Genomic DNA, 18,896 nt, shown 5'->3' on the forward strand with positions numbered 1-18,896 from the left:
TTTATAATGGTTCAAAGATAGTAAGGCAACTTTGATAAAGGACACTCACTCTATATGCATATAAGGATACCAGTTTTGCTACACTATGGCCTGAATTCATTATTCTTTTCTTTCTAATTAAAATTGCAGTCTAGGATATTTTGATCTCTCTTTTTACATTTCACTTATTATCAGTGGATACCTACTGTTAAGGATGTTTTCTCAGCAAACCCTTCATAAAACTTACCAGCTATGAGCTCATCACTCGTGCCTAAAAGGAAGCAAAAGCCACAAAAAACATCAGTCTGGCACACAATATGATCAAACAGGAGCTCTCAGCCAGTTATAATTCATCCTGATTTTTTTCTGTACAGATTCTTAACTTTTCTCTAATATAAAAAGCCATTGGTTTTAGTCACACAATCTCATATTATTTTGTGTACGCAGCAAAGTCTGTTTTTTTCTTTTAAAATTACTGTTTTGTCATAAAAGTAGTATAATTAGAGCAGAGAGTTTATAAAACAGAACAAAAGAAAAATATCATCCATAATCCTACTATCCTGAAATACTTTAGTACATTCCCTTCTAGTACATTTTCTCATGCATCTAAGTTTTTACATAGTTATAGAATATCTAATCTTTGAACAGTTGAATTAAGTGCTCAACATATGTTAACTTTTACAACCTTTATTATTACCACAACCAACACTACTGCTATGTGTATAACATTATTAACACTTCATTATATTTTTAACATATTTCTCATCTGTCTACTGCTTTCTTATTTACTTTTAAAAGTTCATAAGTTCTAAGTCAAATTTGTTGACCTTTTATAATTTTCTCTATCATATCAAAATTTTCCAAAAGTTGTTTTTCTTTTTCTAGCTGTTTTATCTTCTTTTTTTCCTTTTCTACTTTAGCTTTCCTATGTTGACTTTTAAAACTTTTAACTATTTATTAAATCTGGTATTTATTGTAAGATATAAAGAAAGGTTCCAAATTTTTTCAGTGCTACGTATACTATTTGATCATCTTTTTCTTCCCCTTGGATTGATGGTGTCTCCGTTATTAGATTGTTTTCTGTAAGATACTTTAATTTCTATTTATACTAGCTCTATTTTATTAATATCTACTTTATTCCATTTTTAATAAAGATAAGTCTATTTTCGGTGATATAAAATGATTTATGTATTGTGACTTTCTATTTTAATATCTGGCAGGTCAGTCCCCCGACATTATGTGAATTTTCTGTCTCTCACAGCCACATCGTTAGAATACTCAAAAGACATTCAGATAGGCAGTGATCTTTTTGCCAAAGAAATGAATATAATTTGATATTAAGGGAGTATCAAGTTTATAATTTAGAAATATTATTTGCGAGTGAGCTTTGTTAATGCATTTAAGGCATTAACTGTAAAAAAATTGTATCTTGGACAGTCTTGGTATTCAACCACATAATTTAAGTAAGAGTGATAAGAATGGGGGAGAAGAGAAGGCTAAGACTAATTTAGATTAAGGAAGGTTATTCATTATTCATTTTGCTCATCTGTTACTTGATGTGTACAAGTTTAAGGTTTAGGATTTTCTATTTTACATCACCCTCTAGTTGCCAGCAGAAGGCTACCCTTCTACAGATCTCAATGACACATGATTCCTAAATCACTGTATCCAATGTACCAGGTTAAAATCCTGTAGTCTACACCAGTGTGGGAGACCGGCCAGCTAGTCTCTGCAAGTTGGAAGGTGATCCCCGACTCATGCTGAAAACATTCTTGAAGGCCTGCTCTACCACTAATCTGCTACTGAATTTTAAGACCCATAGGATGTAATCAAATTATTACTGTGCAATGTATGCAGCAATAGAGTGATAATGGGCAAAAAAGGTTCAGAGGAGTCCCTGAGGAGAGATGGATGGGTTAAGAAGTGTGAGGAGCCAGGCTTGCCTTATTCTCATTGCTAAGGGCTTTTGGGGAAGAATTAGGGACTCTTACTGCACTCCTTAGCTCTTAGCTAATGCACACCATATGGCACACCACCACATTCAGTGTCAGTACAGATGAATGAATGAACAGTAACCAGGGCTGGGAAGGACCTACATTCCTTGCACTTGCACTTACGAGAGGTACATATGGCCAGAGGAGGGTCCCACAGGTCATCTTCCTGGCACTGACTCCAGGGACTGCCTTCCAGAGTATACCCATCTTCACACTCCAAAGTTACATTATCTCCAGAGTGATATACTTTTCTTATTTTCAGTTCCTTCTTGATTCCATTCATAATCTGTGGGAGGCTACACTTTACTTCTGAAATTAGAAAAAGAAAAAAAGAAATTGATATTTTACTGTTAGTTGAAACTTTGCTTCTAGCAAAGATGAGTCATGTCTTCCATCAAAAATTATTGATACCTCTCCTACAACATCTTATTATTTAAAATTCTCTGACTTCCCTTTTTATGTAAAGCAAGGGAATATAAATATATTGCTTATAATTATTTTAAATTATCATACCTTAAATTATTGTTAACTCTTCAACAGGAAAGTTATGGAAAGGTTAGGAATTAGGATAACCATGTTCCAGCCTTGGAACCACTTGGGCCACACCATAAGAAAACAGGAATATCATTTTAACTCTCTTTAGGTATGCAACAGGTATTTTGTCTCTTGAATAAATGCATATTTCTGGCTCATTTCTATACATAGAACAAAGAAATTAATAAATTATGATTCTGAATTTAAAGTATTAATTTTCTACTTAATTTTATCTCATTTACCTTGTAAAAATTAATAAATAGAAACCTTAAATTAAATAATTAAATAGAGTCTGGAGACCAGAAGGGGGAGCTTTCACACACTGTGATGACAGCAGAGCTCAACAGCAAGAAGAAAGACTCCTCTTCTTTCCTAGCAGCAAATCAGCAAGGAAAAGCCATGGACTCTTTGTTTGCTAGAGCCCTTACAACTTTCTTTTCCCTTCTGTTAAAACAGTTCTCCTTCCTTTGCTATGCGGGGACTTGCATGTGGCTCACCATGGCTGCAGACCCCAAACCGCAATTCTCTGCTGATCCCAAGCAAGACCATTTTTGCTAGAGAAATAACTGGCAGTCTATTTGTTTTCGGTGAACAAGCCCATCCTTTGTTTTGCTTTCTTTCTCTGCCTTGCCACTGATACCTTCCAAGCAAAGCCTGCTTTTCAGTTGTAATGGTCTCAAAATTAGACTAAGTTCTCTTTTTAAAATAAAAACCAACAAGGTAAAGTGGCATTTCTCAAAATATGGTCTGTGGTCCTGCTACATCAAAATATTCTGATGGGTTTGTTAAAAATAGACCTCTGGACTCTACCTCAACATATCAGAGAGTTCTTGAGAATGGAATTTAAGAATCTGTCTTTTTAGGGAAAGGTGTTCAAGATGGTAGCATAGGAAGACCCTAAACTCACCTCCTCCCATGGACACACCAAAATTACAACTACTTACAGAGCAACTACCTATGAAAATGACCTGAATGCTAGCGGAAAAAAAAAAATTTCCATAACTAAAGAGATAAAGAAGGAACCATAATGAGATGAATAGGAGAGGTAGAGACATGGTACAGTCAAGACCCACAGCCTTGGTTGGTGACCCACAAATGGGAAGAATATCACAATCATAAAGGTCCTCCCCGAGGAGTGAGGAGTCTGAGCACTTCACTGGGCTCCCCAGCCAGGGGTCCTGCTCCAGGGAGATGAGCCCCCTAGCTTTGAAACCCAGTGGGGCTTATGTTCGGGAGTGCCAGAGGGTTATAGGAAACAAAAATGTCACTCTTATAGGGCACGTGCAAAGTCTCATATGCTCCGAGTCCCAGCACAGAGGCAGTAGTTTGAAAAGAGCTTCAGTCCGACCTACTTGCTAATCTTGAAGAGCCTCCCAGAGAGGCAGCAGGCAACTGGGATTCCCCTTAGACACTGTTAGCAGCCACTCTGGGGAGCTCACTCTACCGAGATAACAACAGTGCTAGCAAATGCCATTTGGAAATCCTCCCTCTAGCCTATTCGTGCTGGAGGCTTACCACCACCAGTGGGCCTGTACCAGCCCAACCCAACCCAGACATGTACACAGCCATGTGGGGACCTGGCCCCACCCACCAGCAGGACAGCACCTGCCCTGAGTCCCTCTGGGCCATGCAGACAGCCACATAGGGACCTGGCCCCAACCTACGGTGGGCTTGCATGAGCCCTGAGCCCCCAGGGTCATGTAGACAGCCTCATGGGGACCCAGCCACTCATACTAGTGGCCCAGCACCAATGCTGAGCCCACCACCACCACCAGGCTATGCAGACAGCCACACAGGGACACAGTCTTACCCTTCAGTGGACCAGCATCAGCCCCACATCCCCCTGGGTGTGCAGCCAACCATGAAGGAAGCTTACCCAGCCCTCCAGTGGGCCCACAGCTACTGTACAAAGCATGGCTTAGCAGCCAACTTGGCTAGTTGTCAGCCCCACATACCAGTGTGCCCACAGTAGTTGATACCACCACAAAAGAAGGGCACAAGCATCACACATAGGGGGCGCCCATAGAGCATACAGCGTTCATGACCAAAGGGGAGCATGCTGCTGGAACCACAGGATGTTTCCTACCATGGGCACTGCTTCAAGATCAGGAAACATAATGGACCAACTTAACACACAGATATAAACACCGAATATTGGGCAAAATGAGGAAACAGAGGTGTATGTTCCAAATGATTGAACAAGACAAAATTTCCATAAAAGAAATAACTGAAGTGGAGGTAAGAAAACTACATGATAAAGAGTTCAAGGTAATGGTCATAAAGATACTCACTGAACTCAGGGGAAGAATGGATGAGCACAGTGAGAAGTTTAACAAAGGAATAGAAAATATAAAGAAGAACCAAACAAAGCTGAAGAATACAATAACTGAAATTAAAAATACACTAGAAGGAATCAACAGTAGATTAGATGATGCAGAGGAGTAGATCAGTGATCTGAAAGACAAAGTTATGGAAATCTCTTAAGCCGAACAGAAAAGAGAAAAAAGTTTTTTTAAATGGGGATAGTTTAAGAAAGCTCTGGAACAATATCAAGCATACTAACATTCACATGATGGGGGTCCCAGAAGGACAAGACAGAGACCAAGGGGCAGAGAACTTATTTGAAGAAATAATAGTGGAAAACTTCCTTAACCTGGGGAAGGAAACAGACACCCAAGTAAGGAAGTACAGAGAATCACAAACAAGATGAACCCAAAGAGATTTACACCAAAACACATACTATTAGAGTCGCAAAAAGTGAACGATTAAGAGGGAATATTAAAAACAGCAAGAGAAAAGCAACTAGTTACGTACAAGGGAACCTCCATAAGAATATCAGCTGACTCTTTAACAGAAACTTTGCAGGCCAGAAGGGAGTGGCACAATACAATCAAATGATAAAAGGGGAAAATCTACAAACAAGAATATTCTACCTGGCAAAGTTATCACTCATATTTGAAGGAGAGTTTTACAGACAAATAAAAACTGAAAGAGTTCAGCACCACTAAACTGGCTTTACAAGAAACGTTAAAGGAACTTCTTTAAGTGGAAAAGAAAAGGCCACAATTAGAAATGTGAAAATTATGAAAGAAAATATCTCACTGGTAAAGGCAAAATAGTAGATCAACTATTTATAAAGCTAGCAGGAAGGTTAAAAGACAAAAGTAGGGAAATCATCTATATACAAAATAAGTAGTTAAGGGATACAAAAAACAAAAAGATGTAAAATATGACATCAAAAATATTCAACATTGTTGTGGGAGGAGTAAATATGCAGGGTTGTTAGAATACATTCGAACTTAAGAGATCATCAATTAATCATATATACATCTATATGTAATCATAGATGAGAGATAGATAGATAGATGATAGATAGATAGATAGATAGATAGAGAGCTGTTATATATGAACCTCATGGTGACCACAAACCAAAACCTATAATAGATACACACAAAAAAAGAGAGAAAGAAATCCAAAAATAATGCTAAAGAAAGTCATCAAATTGCAAAAGAGGAGAGGAAAAGAAGAAAGAAGAACTACACAACAAAACAATCCCCCAAAATTAACAAAATGGCAATAGGTCCATATGTATGAATAATTACTTTAAATGTAAATGGACTAAATGCTCCAATCAAAAGACAAAGAAAGGCTGAAAGATACAAAGAACTCATACAACTCAACATCAAAAAAACAAACAATCCAATTAAAAAATGGGCAGAGGATCTGAATAGACATTTTCCAAATAATACATACAGATGACCAGCAGGCATGTGAGAAGATGCTCAGCATCATTAATCACCAGAGAAATGAGAATCAAAGCCATAGTGAGATATCTCCTAACACCTGTCAGCATGGTTAATATCAAAAGAAACAAATAACAAGTGTTAGGAAGGATGTGGAGAAAAGGGAACTCTCATGCACTGTTGTTGGGAATGTAAATTGTACCCACTGTGGAAAACAGTATGAAGATTTTTCAAAAAATTAAAACTAGGGACTTCCCTGGTGGTGCAGTGGTTAAGAATCTGCCTGCCAGTGCAGGGCACGTGGGTTCGAGCCCTGCTGTGTGAAGATCCCACATGCTGCAGAGCAACTAAGCCCGTGTGCCACAACAACTGAGCCTGCACTCTAGAGACCATGAGCCACAACTACTGAGCCTGCATGCCACAATTACTGAAGCCTGCACGCCTAGAGCCCATGCTCCGCAACAAGAGAAGCCACTGCCATGAAAAGCACGCACACCACAACAAAGAGTAGCCCCCGGTCTCCACAACTAGAGAAAGCCTGCATGCAGCAACAAAGACCCAATGAAACCAAAATTAAATAAATTAATTAATTAAAAAAATTAAAACTAGAACTACCACATGACAGCAATTCCACTCCTGTGCATTCATCTGAAGAAAATGAAAACACTAATTAGAAAAGATATATGCACCCCATGCTCATTGTAGCATTATTCACAAAAGCCAATATATGGAAGCAACCTAAATACCCATCAATAAATGAATGGAAGAAGAAGATGTGGTATACATACACAATGGAATATTCCTGAGGCATAAAAAGAATGATATCTTACCATCTGCAACAACATGGATGGACCTCGAGGTACTATGCTAAATGACATGGCAGACAGAGAAAGGCAAGTACTACATGATTTCACTTATTGTGGAATCTAAAAACAAAACAAAACAAATGAACAAATATAAGAAAACAGAAACAGAGTTATAGATACCGAGAAGAAACAGGTGATTGCCAGAGGGGAGGGAAATGGGGTGAAGAAACAAATAGGTGAGGGAGATTAAGAGGTACAAACTGTCAGTTGCAAAATACATGGAAAGTAGTGGGATACAAAATTAATGCACAGAAATCTCTTGCGTTCCTATACACTAATGATGAAAAATCTGAAAGAGAAATTAAGGAAACACTCCCATTTACAACTGCAACAAAAATAATAAAATACCTAGGAGTAAACCTACCTAAGGAGACAAAATACCTGTATGCAGAAAACTATAAGACACTGATGAAAGAAATGAAAGATGACACAAACAGATGGAGAGATATACCATGTTCTTGGATTGGAAGAATCAATATTGTGAAAATGACTATACTACCCAAAGCAATCTACAGATTCAATGCAATCCCTATCAAACTACCACTGGCATTTTTCACAGAACTAGAACAAAAAATTTCACAATTTGTATGGAAATACAAAAGACCCTGAATAGTCAGAGCAATCTTGAGAAAGAAAAACAGAGCTGGAGGAATCAGACTCCCTGACTTCAGACTATACTACAAAGCTACAATAATCAAGACAGTATGGTACTGGCACAAAAACAGAAATATAGATCAATGGAACAGGATAGAAAGCCCAGAGATAAACCCACGCACATATGGTCACCTTATCTTTGATAAAGGAGGCAAGAATATACAATGGAGAAAACACAGCCTCTTCAATAAATGATGCTGGGAAAACTGGAAAGCTACATGTAAAAGAATGAAATTAGAACATTTCCTAACATCATAAATGAAAATGAACTCAAAATGGATTAAAGACCTAAATGTAAGGCCAGGCACTATAAAACTGTTAGAGGAAAACATAGGCAGAACACTCTATGGCATAAATCACAGCAAGATCCTTTTTGACCCACATCCTAGAGACATGGAAATAAAAACTAAAATAAACAAATAGGACCTAATGAAACTTCAAAGCTTTTGCACAGCAAAGGAAACCATAAATAAAATGAAAAGACAACCCTCAGAATGGGAGAAAGTATTTGTAAATGAAGCAACTGACAAAGGATTAATCTCCAAAATATACAAGCAGTTCATGCCGCTCAATATCAAAAAAACAAACAACCGAATTCAAAAATGGGCAGAAGACCTAAACAGACATTTCTCCAAAGAAGATACACAGATTGCCAACCAACACATGAAAGTATGCTCAACATCACTAATCGTTAGAGAAATGCAAATCAAAATTACAATGAGGTCCATTCTCTGGTAGGTCTGTGTCTTTATTCCCGTCTTGCCCCTAGGTTCTTCATGACCAATTTTTTTTTTTTTTTTAGATTCCATATATATGTGTTAGCATATGGTATTTGTTTTCGTTTTTCTGACCTACTTCACTCTGTATGACAGACTCTAGGTCCATCCACCTCACTACAAATAACTCAATTTTTTTTTTTTTTTTTTTTTTGCGGTACGTGGGCCTCTCACTGTTGTGGCCTCTCCCGTTGCGGAGCCCAGGCTCCAGAAGCGCAGGCTCAGCGGCCATGGCTCACGGGCCCAGCCACTCCGTGGCATGTGGGATCTTCCCGGACCGGGGCACAAACCCGTGTCCCCTGCATTGGCAGGCAGACTCTCAACCACTGCGCCACCAGGGAAGCCTAATTTCGTTCCTTTTTATGGCTGAGTAATATTCCATTGTATATATGTGCCACATCTTCTTTATCCATTCATCCGATGATGGACACTTAGGTTGTTTCCATCTCCGGGCTATTGTAAATAGAGCTGCAATGAGCATTTTGGTACATGGCTCTTTTTGAATTATGGTTTTCTCAGGGTATATGCCCATTAGTGGGACTGCTGGGTCATATGGTAATTCTATTTTAACAGTAGGTCCTTATTAGTTATCTCCTCACACTGGGCAGAAAGATCACCATCAAAAAATCTACAAACACGGGCTTCCCTAGTGGCACAGTGGTTGAGAGGCCGCCTGCCGATGCAGGGGACCCAGGTTCATGCCCCGGTCCAGGAAGATCCCACATGCCACAGAGCAGCTGGGCCCGTGAGTCATGGATGCTGAGCCCGTGCGTCCGGAGCCTGTGCTCTGCAACGGGAGAGGCCACAGCAGTGAGAGGCCCACATACCGCAAAAAAAAAAAAATCTACAAACAGTAAATGCTAGAGAGGATGTAGAGAAAAGGGAACCCTTCTACACAGCTGGTGGGAATGTAAATTAGTGCAGCCACTGTGGAGAACGGTACGGAGGTTCCTTAAAAAACTAAAAATAGAGCTACCATATGATCCTGCAATTCCACTCCTGGCCTATATTTGGACAAAACCATAATTCAAAAAGATACGCGCACTCCACATGGAAGCAACCTAAATGTTCATCAATGGAGGAATGGACAAAGAAGATGTGGTACATATATAAAATGGAATATTACTCAGCCATAAAAAAGAACAAATAATGCCATTTACAGCAACATGGATGGACTTAGAGATTGTCATACTGAGCAAAGTAAGTCAGACAGAAAAAGGCAAATATCACATGATATTGTTTATACGTAGAATCTAAAAATAGTGTACAAACGAACTTTTCCACAAAAACAGAAATAGAGTTATAGGTGTAGAAAACAAACTTATAGTTACCAGGGAGTAAGGGGGGGAGGGAAAATTGGAAGAAAGAATGCTTTTTGAAGAGATATCTTTAGTAAATCAACACAGTCTGTTGATTTCAGAAAGCTGAGACCTAAAACCTCATTTTAATTTTAAATAAAATAACACAAAGAAAAAGAAAAAAAATACAATGAGGTATCACCTCACACCAGTTATAATGGCCATCATCAAAAAATCTACAAACAGTAAATGCTGGAGAGGATATGGAGAAAAAGGAACCCTCTTGGCACTGTTGGTGGGAATGTAAATTGATACAGCCACTATGTAGAACAGTATGGAGGTTCCTTAAAAAACTAAAAAAAGAACTACCATATGACCCAGCATTCCCACTAATGGGCATATACCCTGAGAAAACCATAATTCAAAAAGAATCATGTACCACAATGTTCACTGTAGCACTATTTACAATAGCCAGGACATGGAAGCAACCTAAGTGTCCATCAACAGATGAATGGATAAAGATGATGTGGCACACATATACAATGGAATATTACTCAGCCATAAAAAGAAATGAAATTGAGTTATTTGTAGTGAGGTGGATGGACCTATAGTCTGTCATACAGAGTGAAGTAAGTCAGAAAGAGAAATACAAATATCGTATGCTAACACATATATATGGAATCTAAAAAGAAATGGCTCTGAAGAACCTAGGGGCAGGACAGGAATAAAGATGCAGACGTAGAGAACAGACTTGAGGACACGGGGAGGGTTAAGGGTAAGCTGGGATGAAGTGAGAGAGTGGCATGGACATATATACACTACCAAATGTAAAATAGATAGTGGGAAGCAGCCACATAGCACAGGGAGATCAGCTCGGTGCTCTGTGACCACCTAGAGGGGTGGGATTGGGAGGGTGGGAGGGAGACACAAGAGGGAGGGGATATGGGGATATATGTATACGTATAGCTGATTTACTTTGTTATACAGCAGAAACTAACAGAACATTGTAATTACATTCCAATAAAGGTGTTAAAAAATTAAAAGAAGTTCTATGAGAGCTATCAGATATAATGAGAAAAACAAATGTGAGAATAATTGGTCTACAAGAAAAAGAAGAGAAGGAGAAGGGAGCAGAGAGCGTAGTTAGAGAAATAATATCTGGGAACTTCTCAAACCCGGGGAAGGTACTGGAAGTCCAAGAAGCTAATAAAACACCCTATTATCTCAATGCAAAAAGACCTTCTCCAATATATATTATAATGAAACTGTCAAAAATCAATGACAAAGAAAGAATCTTAAATGCAGCCAGGGAAAAAAGAAAGTAACTTACAAAGTAGCCATGAGGCTACTAGCAGATTTCTCAGCACAAACTCTACAGGCCAGATGGAGTGGAATGACACATTCAAAGTGCTGAAAGATAAAATTTGCCAGTCAAGAATACTTTATCCAGCAAAGTTATTCTTCAGCTATGAAGTAGAAGTAAAGGTTTACCGGGCAAACAAAAACTGAGAATGTTTACCATAATGAGACTTGCTTTGCAAGAAATGCTGAAAGAAGTTCTTCAAGCTGAAATGAAAAGATGCTACTTTGTAACATAAAAGCAAATGAGAGTACACAATATTCTAGCAAAGGTGAAAAATAGTCAGAATTAGAAAACAGTACTTCAATATTAGAACAGTGGGTCAGTCACTTAGTTATAGTATAAAGGTTTAAGGCAAAGAGTATTAAAAAGACTATAGCTTTCAACTAAAAAAAAACTATAGCTACTATAATTTCTCAATAAATTCATAGCTCAAAAAAAGATAAATTGTGACATCAAAAATACAAAAAGGGAGGACTAAAACTGTGGAAATTTTATAGGTGAATTAAGATAAATTCCTATCATCATAAAAAGGATGATTTGATCTATGTGATGTTCTATGTAAGCCATACAGTAATTACAAATCAAAATTCAGAAGTCATGAAACAAAACAAGGGGAGACTGAGAAAATCACCATGGAAAAGCACCACTTTACAAAGCTAGACAGAAACAGAGGGAAAAAGAAACAAAGGAGAAACAAAAAAATGATAAGACAGCCATAGTAAGTTCTTACATATCAATAATCACTCGAAATATAAATGGATTGAATTCATCAATCAAAAGTCACAGAGTGGCGGGATAGATTTAAAAAAACAACAACAAAGCCCAAGTGTATGCTGCTTACAAGAAACTCATTTCAGCTCTAAAGAACACATAGGCTTAAAATGAAAGGATGGAAGAGGATATTCCATGCAAGTGTAAAACAAAAGAAAGAGGGCATATTCATACTTATGTCAGACAAAATAGACTTCAAGTCAAAAATGATAACAAGAGACAAAGAAGGTTATTATATAATGATAAAAGTGTCAGAACATCAAGAATATATAACAATCATGAATACATATGCACCCAACATCAGAGCACTGAAATATATTAGGCAAATACTAAGAGATCTAAAGGGAGAAATAGACAACAATACAATCATAGTAGGGGACTTCAATACCTACTCTCAGCAAGGATAGATCATCCAGAAAATCAACAAGGAAACATTGGAATTGAACCATACTCTAGAACAAATGGACTTAACATACATATATAAAACATTCCATCCAACAGCAGCAGAATAAACATTGTTCTCGAGTGCACATGGGACATTTTCCAGGATAGATCATATGAGAAAGCACAAAACAAATCTTAGCAAATTTAAGGAGACTGAAATGACACCAATTATCTTTTCTGACCACAATTGTATAAAACTAGAAATCAACAACAAGAGGAAAGCTGGAAAATCTACAAATATGTGGAAACTGAAAAATACACTTCTGAACAACCAATGGGTTAAAGAAGAAATCAAAAGGGAATTAGAAAATTATCTCAAAACAAATGAAAATGGAAATACGACAAATCAAATCTTATGGAATGCAGCAAAGCAATTCTGAGAGGAACGTTTACAGTGATAAACGCATATACTAAGAAATTAGAAAGTTCTCAGTCAACTTAACTTTACACCTTGAAGAATTAAAAAAAAAGAACAAATTAAGCCCAGAGTTAGCAGAAAGAAGGACATAATAAAGATCTCTGCAGAAGTAAATGAAATAGACACCAGATAAACAATAGAAAGGATCAATGAAACTAAAGCCTGGCTCTACAAAAAGATAAACAAAATTGGCAAACCTTTAGCCAGGCTAACTATGAAAAAAAGAAAACTCAAATAGATAAAATTAAAAAGAAGATATTACAACTGATACTACAGAAATACATAGGACTATAAGAGACTATTATGAAAAATTATATGCCAACAAATTAGATAACCTAGAAAAAATAAATTTCTAGAAACACAAAACCTACCAAGACTGAATCAGGAAGAAATAGAAAATCTGCACAGACCGATAATGAGCAAAATTTGGATCAGTAATCGAAAACCTCCCAACATAGAAAACCCTAGGGCCAGATGGATTCACTGGTGAATTCTACCAAAATTTAAAGAATAATTAATACCAATTTTCCTCAGATTCTTCCAAAAAATTAAAGAGGCGTGAATGCTTCCAAATTCATTCTATGAGGCCAGCATTAGATTACTTTGGTAACAAAGTCAGACAGGGACAACACAAGAAAAGAAAGCTATAGACCAATATCTCTGATAAATATAGGTCCAAAAATTCTCAACAAAAAATTAGCAAAACAAATTCAAGAACACATAAAATGGATTATACACCACAACCAAGTGGGATTTACCCCTGGGAGATGCAAGGATGGTTCAACATATACAAATCAATAAATTTAATACATCACATTAATAAAATTAAAGATAAAAACTTACGTGATCATGTCAATACATGCAGAAAAAGCATTTGACAAAATGACATCCTTCCATGATAAAAAGTCTTGGCAGATTGGGTATAGAGGAATATATCTTAACATAATAAAGGTCAGCCATAACAAATCCACAGCTAACATTATACAAAATGGAGAAAAACTTGGAAGCTTTTCCCCTAAGATCAGGAACAATGCAAGGATGCGCACTCTTACAACTCTTATTCAGTATAATACTGGAAGTCCTAGCTAGAGTGAATATGCAAGATAGGGAAATAAAAGGCATCCAAATCAGGATGGAAGAAGTAAAACTGTTGCTACTTGCAGATGATATGATTCTGTATATAGAAAATCTGAAATGCTCAACCCAAACACTGTTGGAACTAATCAATTATTTCAGTAAAGTTGCAAGATACAAAATCAATATAGATAAATCAGTTGCATTTTTATACACAAAGGATGAAACATTTGAATGAGAATAAAAACTTTTCCATTCACAATAGCATGAAAAAGAATAAAATACTTAGGAATAAATTTAACCAAGGAACTGAAAGATCTGCACAACAAAACTCACAAGACTTTGCTGAAACAAATAGAACAAGACACAAACTAATGGAAAGATACCCCATGTTCATGGGTCAAAAGAATTAATATTGTTAAAATGTCTATATTTTTCAAACCCATATATAGATTTAATGCAATCCACATAAAAATACCAATGGCACTCTTCACAGAAATAGAAAAAGAATCTTAAAATGTATATGTAACCACAGAAGACTTTGAAGAGCCAAAGCAATACTGATGAAAAAGAACAAAACTGGAGGTATTACAATTCCTGATTTCAAACTACACTACAAAACTACAATAATAAAAAACAGTACAGTACTAGTACAAAAATAAACACATAGACCAGTGGAACAGAATAGAGAGCCCAGAATTAATCCCCTGCTTATACAGTCAATGAATATTTGATAAGGGAGGCAAGAGCACACAATGGGAAAAGGATAGTCTCTTCAGCAATTGGTGCTGGGAAAACTGGATGAATACATGCAGAGCAATGAAACTGGATCCCTATATTATATCACTCACAAAAAGTATCTTGAAGAGGATCAAAAATTTAAATATAAGACCTGATATTATAAGACTCTTAGAAGGAAGTGTAGGGAAGAGGCTCTTAACATTAGTCATGGCAATGACTTTTTCAATACAATACCAACAAAAGCACAAACAACAAATGGAAAAATCATCAAACTTAAAACTTAAAAGCTTTTGTGCAGCAAAAGAAACAATTAGCAAAATTAAAAGGAAACTTACAGAATGGGGGGAAATTTTTGCAAACCATATATTGGATAAGGGGTTTAATATATAAAGAATTCATACAACTCAATAACAAAAAACAAAAAATCTGATTGAAAAATGGGCACAACTAAACAATTTTCAAAAGAAGACATACAAATGGTCAACAGGTGCATAAAAAGATGGTCAACATCACTAATCATCAGGGAAATGCAGATTAAAACCACAACGGGATATCACCTCACATCTGTTAGAATGGTTGTCATCAAGAAGACAAGAGATGACTAGTGGTGATGAGGATGTGGAGAAAAGGGAACACTTGTACAAAGGTGGTAGGAATGTAAATTGGTGTGGCCACTATGGAAAACATATGGAGGTTCCTAAAAAATCTTAAAACAGATCCAGGAATTCCACCTCTGAGTATTTATCCAAAGAAAATAAAAACACTAACTCAAAAAGGTGTATGCACTCCCATGTTCATGATGGCATTAGTTACAACAGCAAAGATATAGAAACAACCTAAGTGTCCATCAACAGCTGAATGGGTAAAGAAAATGTGGTACATATACAATGAAATATTGAAAGATGGACATCCTACCATTTGTGACAACATGGATGGACTTTTAGCGCATTATGCTAAGTGAGATTTGTGACAACATGAATGGAATTTTAGCATGTTATGCTAAATGAGATGTCAGACAGAGGAAGACAAGAACTGTATGATACCACTTACATGTGGAATGTAAAAAAGCCAAGTTTTAAAAACAGAATAAAATGGTGGTTACCAGGGGATGGGAGGACAGGATGGATGTTGTCTAAGAGTATAAACTTACAACAAGTAGAAAATATGCCCTAGAGATGCACAGATCAATGAATATAGACGACAACATTGTACTATAATCATAAAACTTGCTGAGAGACTAGAAACTAATTATTCCAACTACTAAAAATAAAGAATAATTACGTACTGTGATGGAGGTGATAATTATTCCTATGATGGCAATCATATTACAATATATGAATGTACATCTTAAATTTACACAAAGCTATATGTCTAATATATTTCAAAAAAAGGTTGAAAAGAAAATATAAAAGATAAGACATGAGGAAATAATCACAGATTTGGGGTAATAAAATGTTAAATAACTACTATGTTCTATCACAACATAGTAATTTAAAACATACTGGCATAATTGACTATTCATACGTTCACATGTACACACATGACCAATATTGACTCAGTTAAATGTTTATTGACCTATAAATACAGTAGAAGTGGAAACATTTTTCATTAAAGATAACCTCCTACAAAAGGTGCCAGACCTTGAAAATTGTATATAGTAAATGATAATACCTTGCTAAGTTGAATTTTTTTCAGAGAATTTAATATTTTTTGGCAAGTAAAGAAGGCACCTTTTATAGTTTCTCATTTATGTCTTTGGATATCTAAAAGCCAATGTTATTTTATGGAGGGAAAATAACCCAATGGGAAAAGGACAGTAAGTTTTGGAGGAATACCTGTGAATACAATGAACATATTCATTGTAGGAAATTTATAAAATGTGGACAAACAAAAAATGATAAGGTCCAAAAATAAATATTCTTAATAGTTTAATGTATATTGTTTCAGATATGTGTGTGCACGTGCATGTGTGTCTATGGTTATATTTTCTATGGTATATTTGGTGGCTGAATAATATTCCAGGATGTAGATATATAAATATACTATCTATTGCTACTTGGATGTGGCATCTCTATCTCTAATTTTTCATGGTATACTTTTTACCTTTCTTAAAAACTTATCATAACCATTTTTAATAAGCCTTATGTCTTCCATCAGCTATTTACAAACCATGATTTCTAACATTTTCCACTACCATAAATATGGTTGCATTGAGTGTCTTTGGATGAAAATCACGGGAAAAGTCCATGATGATTATTTTCTTGGGATAAATTCTGGGAAATGGAATTGCTAGGTCAAAGGGTATTTGCATTTAAGGCTTTAGTATATATTGCTCATTAGCCTTCCAGAAGTTTGTGCCCACTTTTACTGCCATCACTTCTGCATGTGATACTGATTTCTTCACAGCCTTAATACTTTACCAATTTGCAATCATTCTTCTATGTTCCTCAAAATTTTGGAGATTCACTTTACAATATTCCACTGAAAAGATGAATGGCCAACTAATCAAGAACAAATACAACTAGGGCATGAGCTTGGAAGAATTTGAGGGAAGAATAAAGAGCAGAATAACCCGAGGCTTGGGAAAATTGCTAAGGATTGTAAGATCTTTTATGCTTCAGAGTAAGAATGATAAGAAAGGGAGTAATCTACTTCCTGGGCTTATAATGTGATATTAAGAGGTTGTAGAGACAAAATTAATTTTCTTTAGTATCTTTTAAGTTTAGTCACTAAGGAGAATGATCATTATACTGAGAGTTTATTATCAAAGTAGGAAAGTGGGGCAATTTTACCTGAGTTTAAGTCCATAGTTTCAGATAAATTACCTCCTAAAGTGAAGAAAAACCAGGAGGACCGTGCAGCACATGACTCCAAGTTTCAAACAACTGAGAGACAACTCTGTGCAAGAAGGATTCAATTCCTTCTTCATAATTCCAGGGACAAATAAGGATCAAATGGAGGGAATTATGGGAAAAAATAATTCAACTCACTCTCACAAATAGGTGCCTTTTTACCCCAAGTGACATCAATGCCTGAGAGGAGACAAGTAGCAGAAGGGGAACCAATGAGTCGATACCTAGAAGCAAAGGATGAAAAATGGTTAGACTCTACACAGATTTCCCACTTAAATCACCATGAGAAAACAATAGCAGGAGGATGTTACAAATTACAGGACAGATTAAAACATGGGAGACCTCAAGAAAGAAACCCCATCTCCACCTACAAATTAGTCTTTATTCTTCAGGGCAAGCTAAAATTCGTACCTCTTTAATCCATCTCCATTCCTAGTCCCCTCACAACTCATTGTAATATTCCCATTATTAATCATGGGACACTTCTGTACTTGTCTTAAAGATACCTCAGAATTATTTTATCCATTTGTACTTTCAGCTAAGAAATTATAAGCGCTTGATTAGGAGGGAAGATGCCTTACTGAAATATATACACCCTTTAGCACCTAGCCTAGAGACTTTCAAGCATGTGGTGCTCAAAAATATCTACTGAGTGAAGGAAAGAATGATGGCTTTACCCTGAAGACTTAGTAAATGAGAGTCAGAGGAAACAGCTAACCATTTTACCTTTCAAATGTAGAAAGCAGGGGTACTCACCCACTGTGTCATAAAATCATTCTAAGTAGGTCACAAAATTTGAAACTTCATCATTTATTTTTTATTTATTACACCTCTATGCTGTTACTGTGAGAAATGTCACAAAAGATACTCAGCCAAGCTATTCATATGTTCCAATGTACAGCAGGGCTAAACTTGATAAAGTAAAAAGTGATGGGTGTAATGCAAAGTCACATAACAGTGAGGTAGTTACTGCAACAGTTAAGAAATCTGTCTTTTGATTACCTAGGACATGTGATCAGGGCAGTACCCATTTGTAGCAGAGACTACTGGAATCTCCAGCATCCACTTTTCTTCATTATTAACATGACCCTGTATTTTTAACTGGGCCATTGGCCACTTTCAAAAACAGCTTCATTTCTCAGCTTCCCTTACAGCCGTGTGACTATGTTCTGGCTGGAGGGATGTAAATGGAGTGTCTGGAAAGTGTCTTCACAGGGATAAGTGTTCCCTTCCTCCGTTCTTCCTCTTTGCTAAATGGAGTTTGGACGATGAGTTGAGATGGACTCTCTAATGGAAGGATCCCAAGTTTCTGTGGATCTTAGAGCCACTGTATGAGCCCTGGGCCGCCATGGTTCTTAACATGAGAGATAAGTGAACTGCTGTCTTGTT

General features: G+C 36.6%; 1 protein-coding gene across 1 annotated transcript in view; it reads right to left on the bottom strand.

Moving 5' to 3' along the window:
* The window catches only part of CR1 (complement C3b/C4b receptor 1 (Knops blood group)), a 120,981-nt gene that overhangs the window by 21,156 nt on the left and 80,929 nt on the right, over positions 1–18,896 (bottom strand). The window contains exons 18-19 of the mRNA XM_067711107.1: positions 2,097–2,282; positions 227–250 (exon numbers count right to left, since the gene is read on the bottom strand). Coding sequence (XP_067567208.1) covers positions 227–250; positions 2,097–2,282 — 210 coding nt within the window. The remainder of the gene's footprint in view (positions 1–226; positions 251–2,096; positions 2,283–18,896) is intronic.

This window comes from Pseudorca crassidens, chromosome 2, assembly GCF_039906515.1.
Source record: "Pseudorca crassidens isolate mPseCra1 chromosome 2, mPseCra1.hap1, whole genome shotgun sequence".
NCBI classification, from domain to species: Eukaryota; Metazoa; Chordata; class Mammalia; order Artiodactyla; family Delphinidae; genus Pseudorca; species Pseudorca crassidens.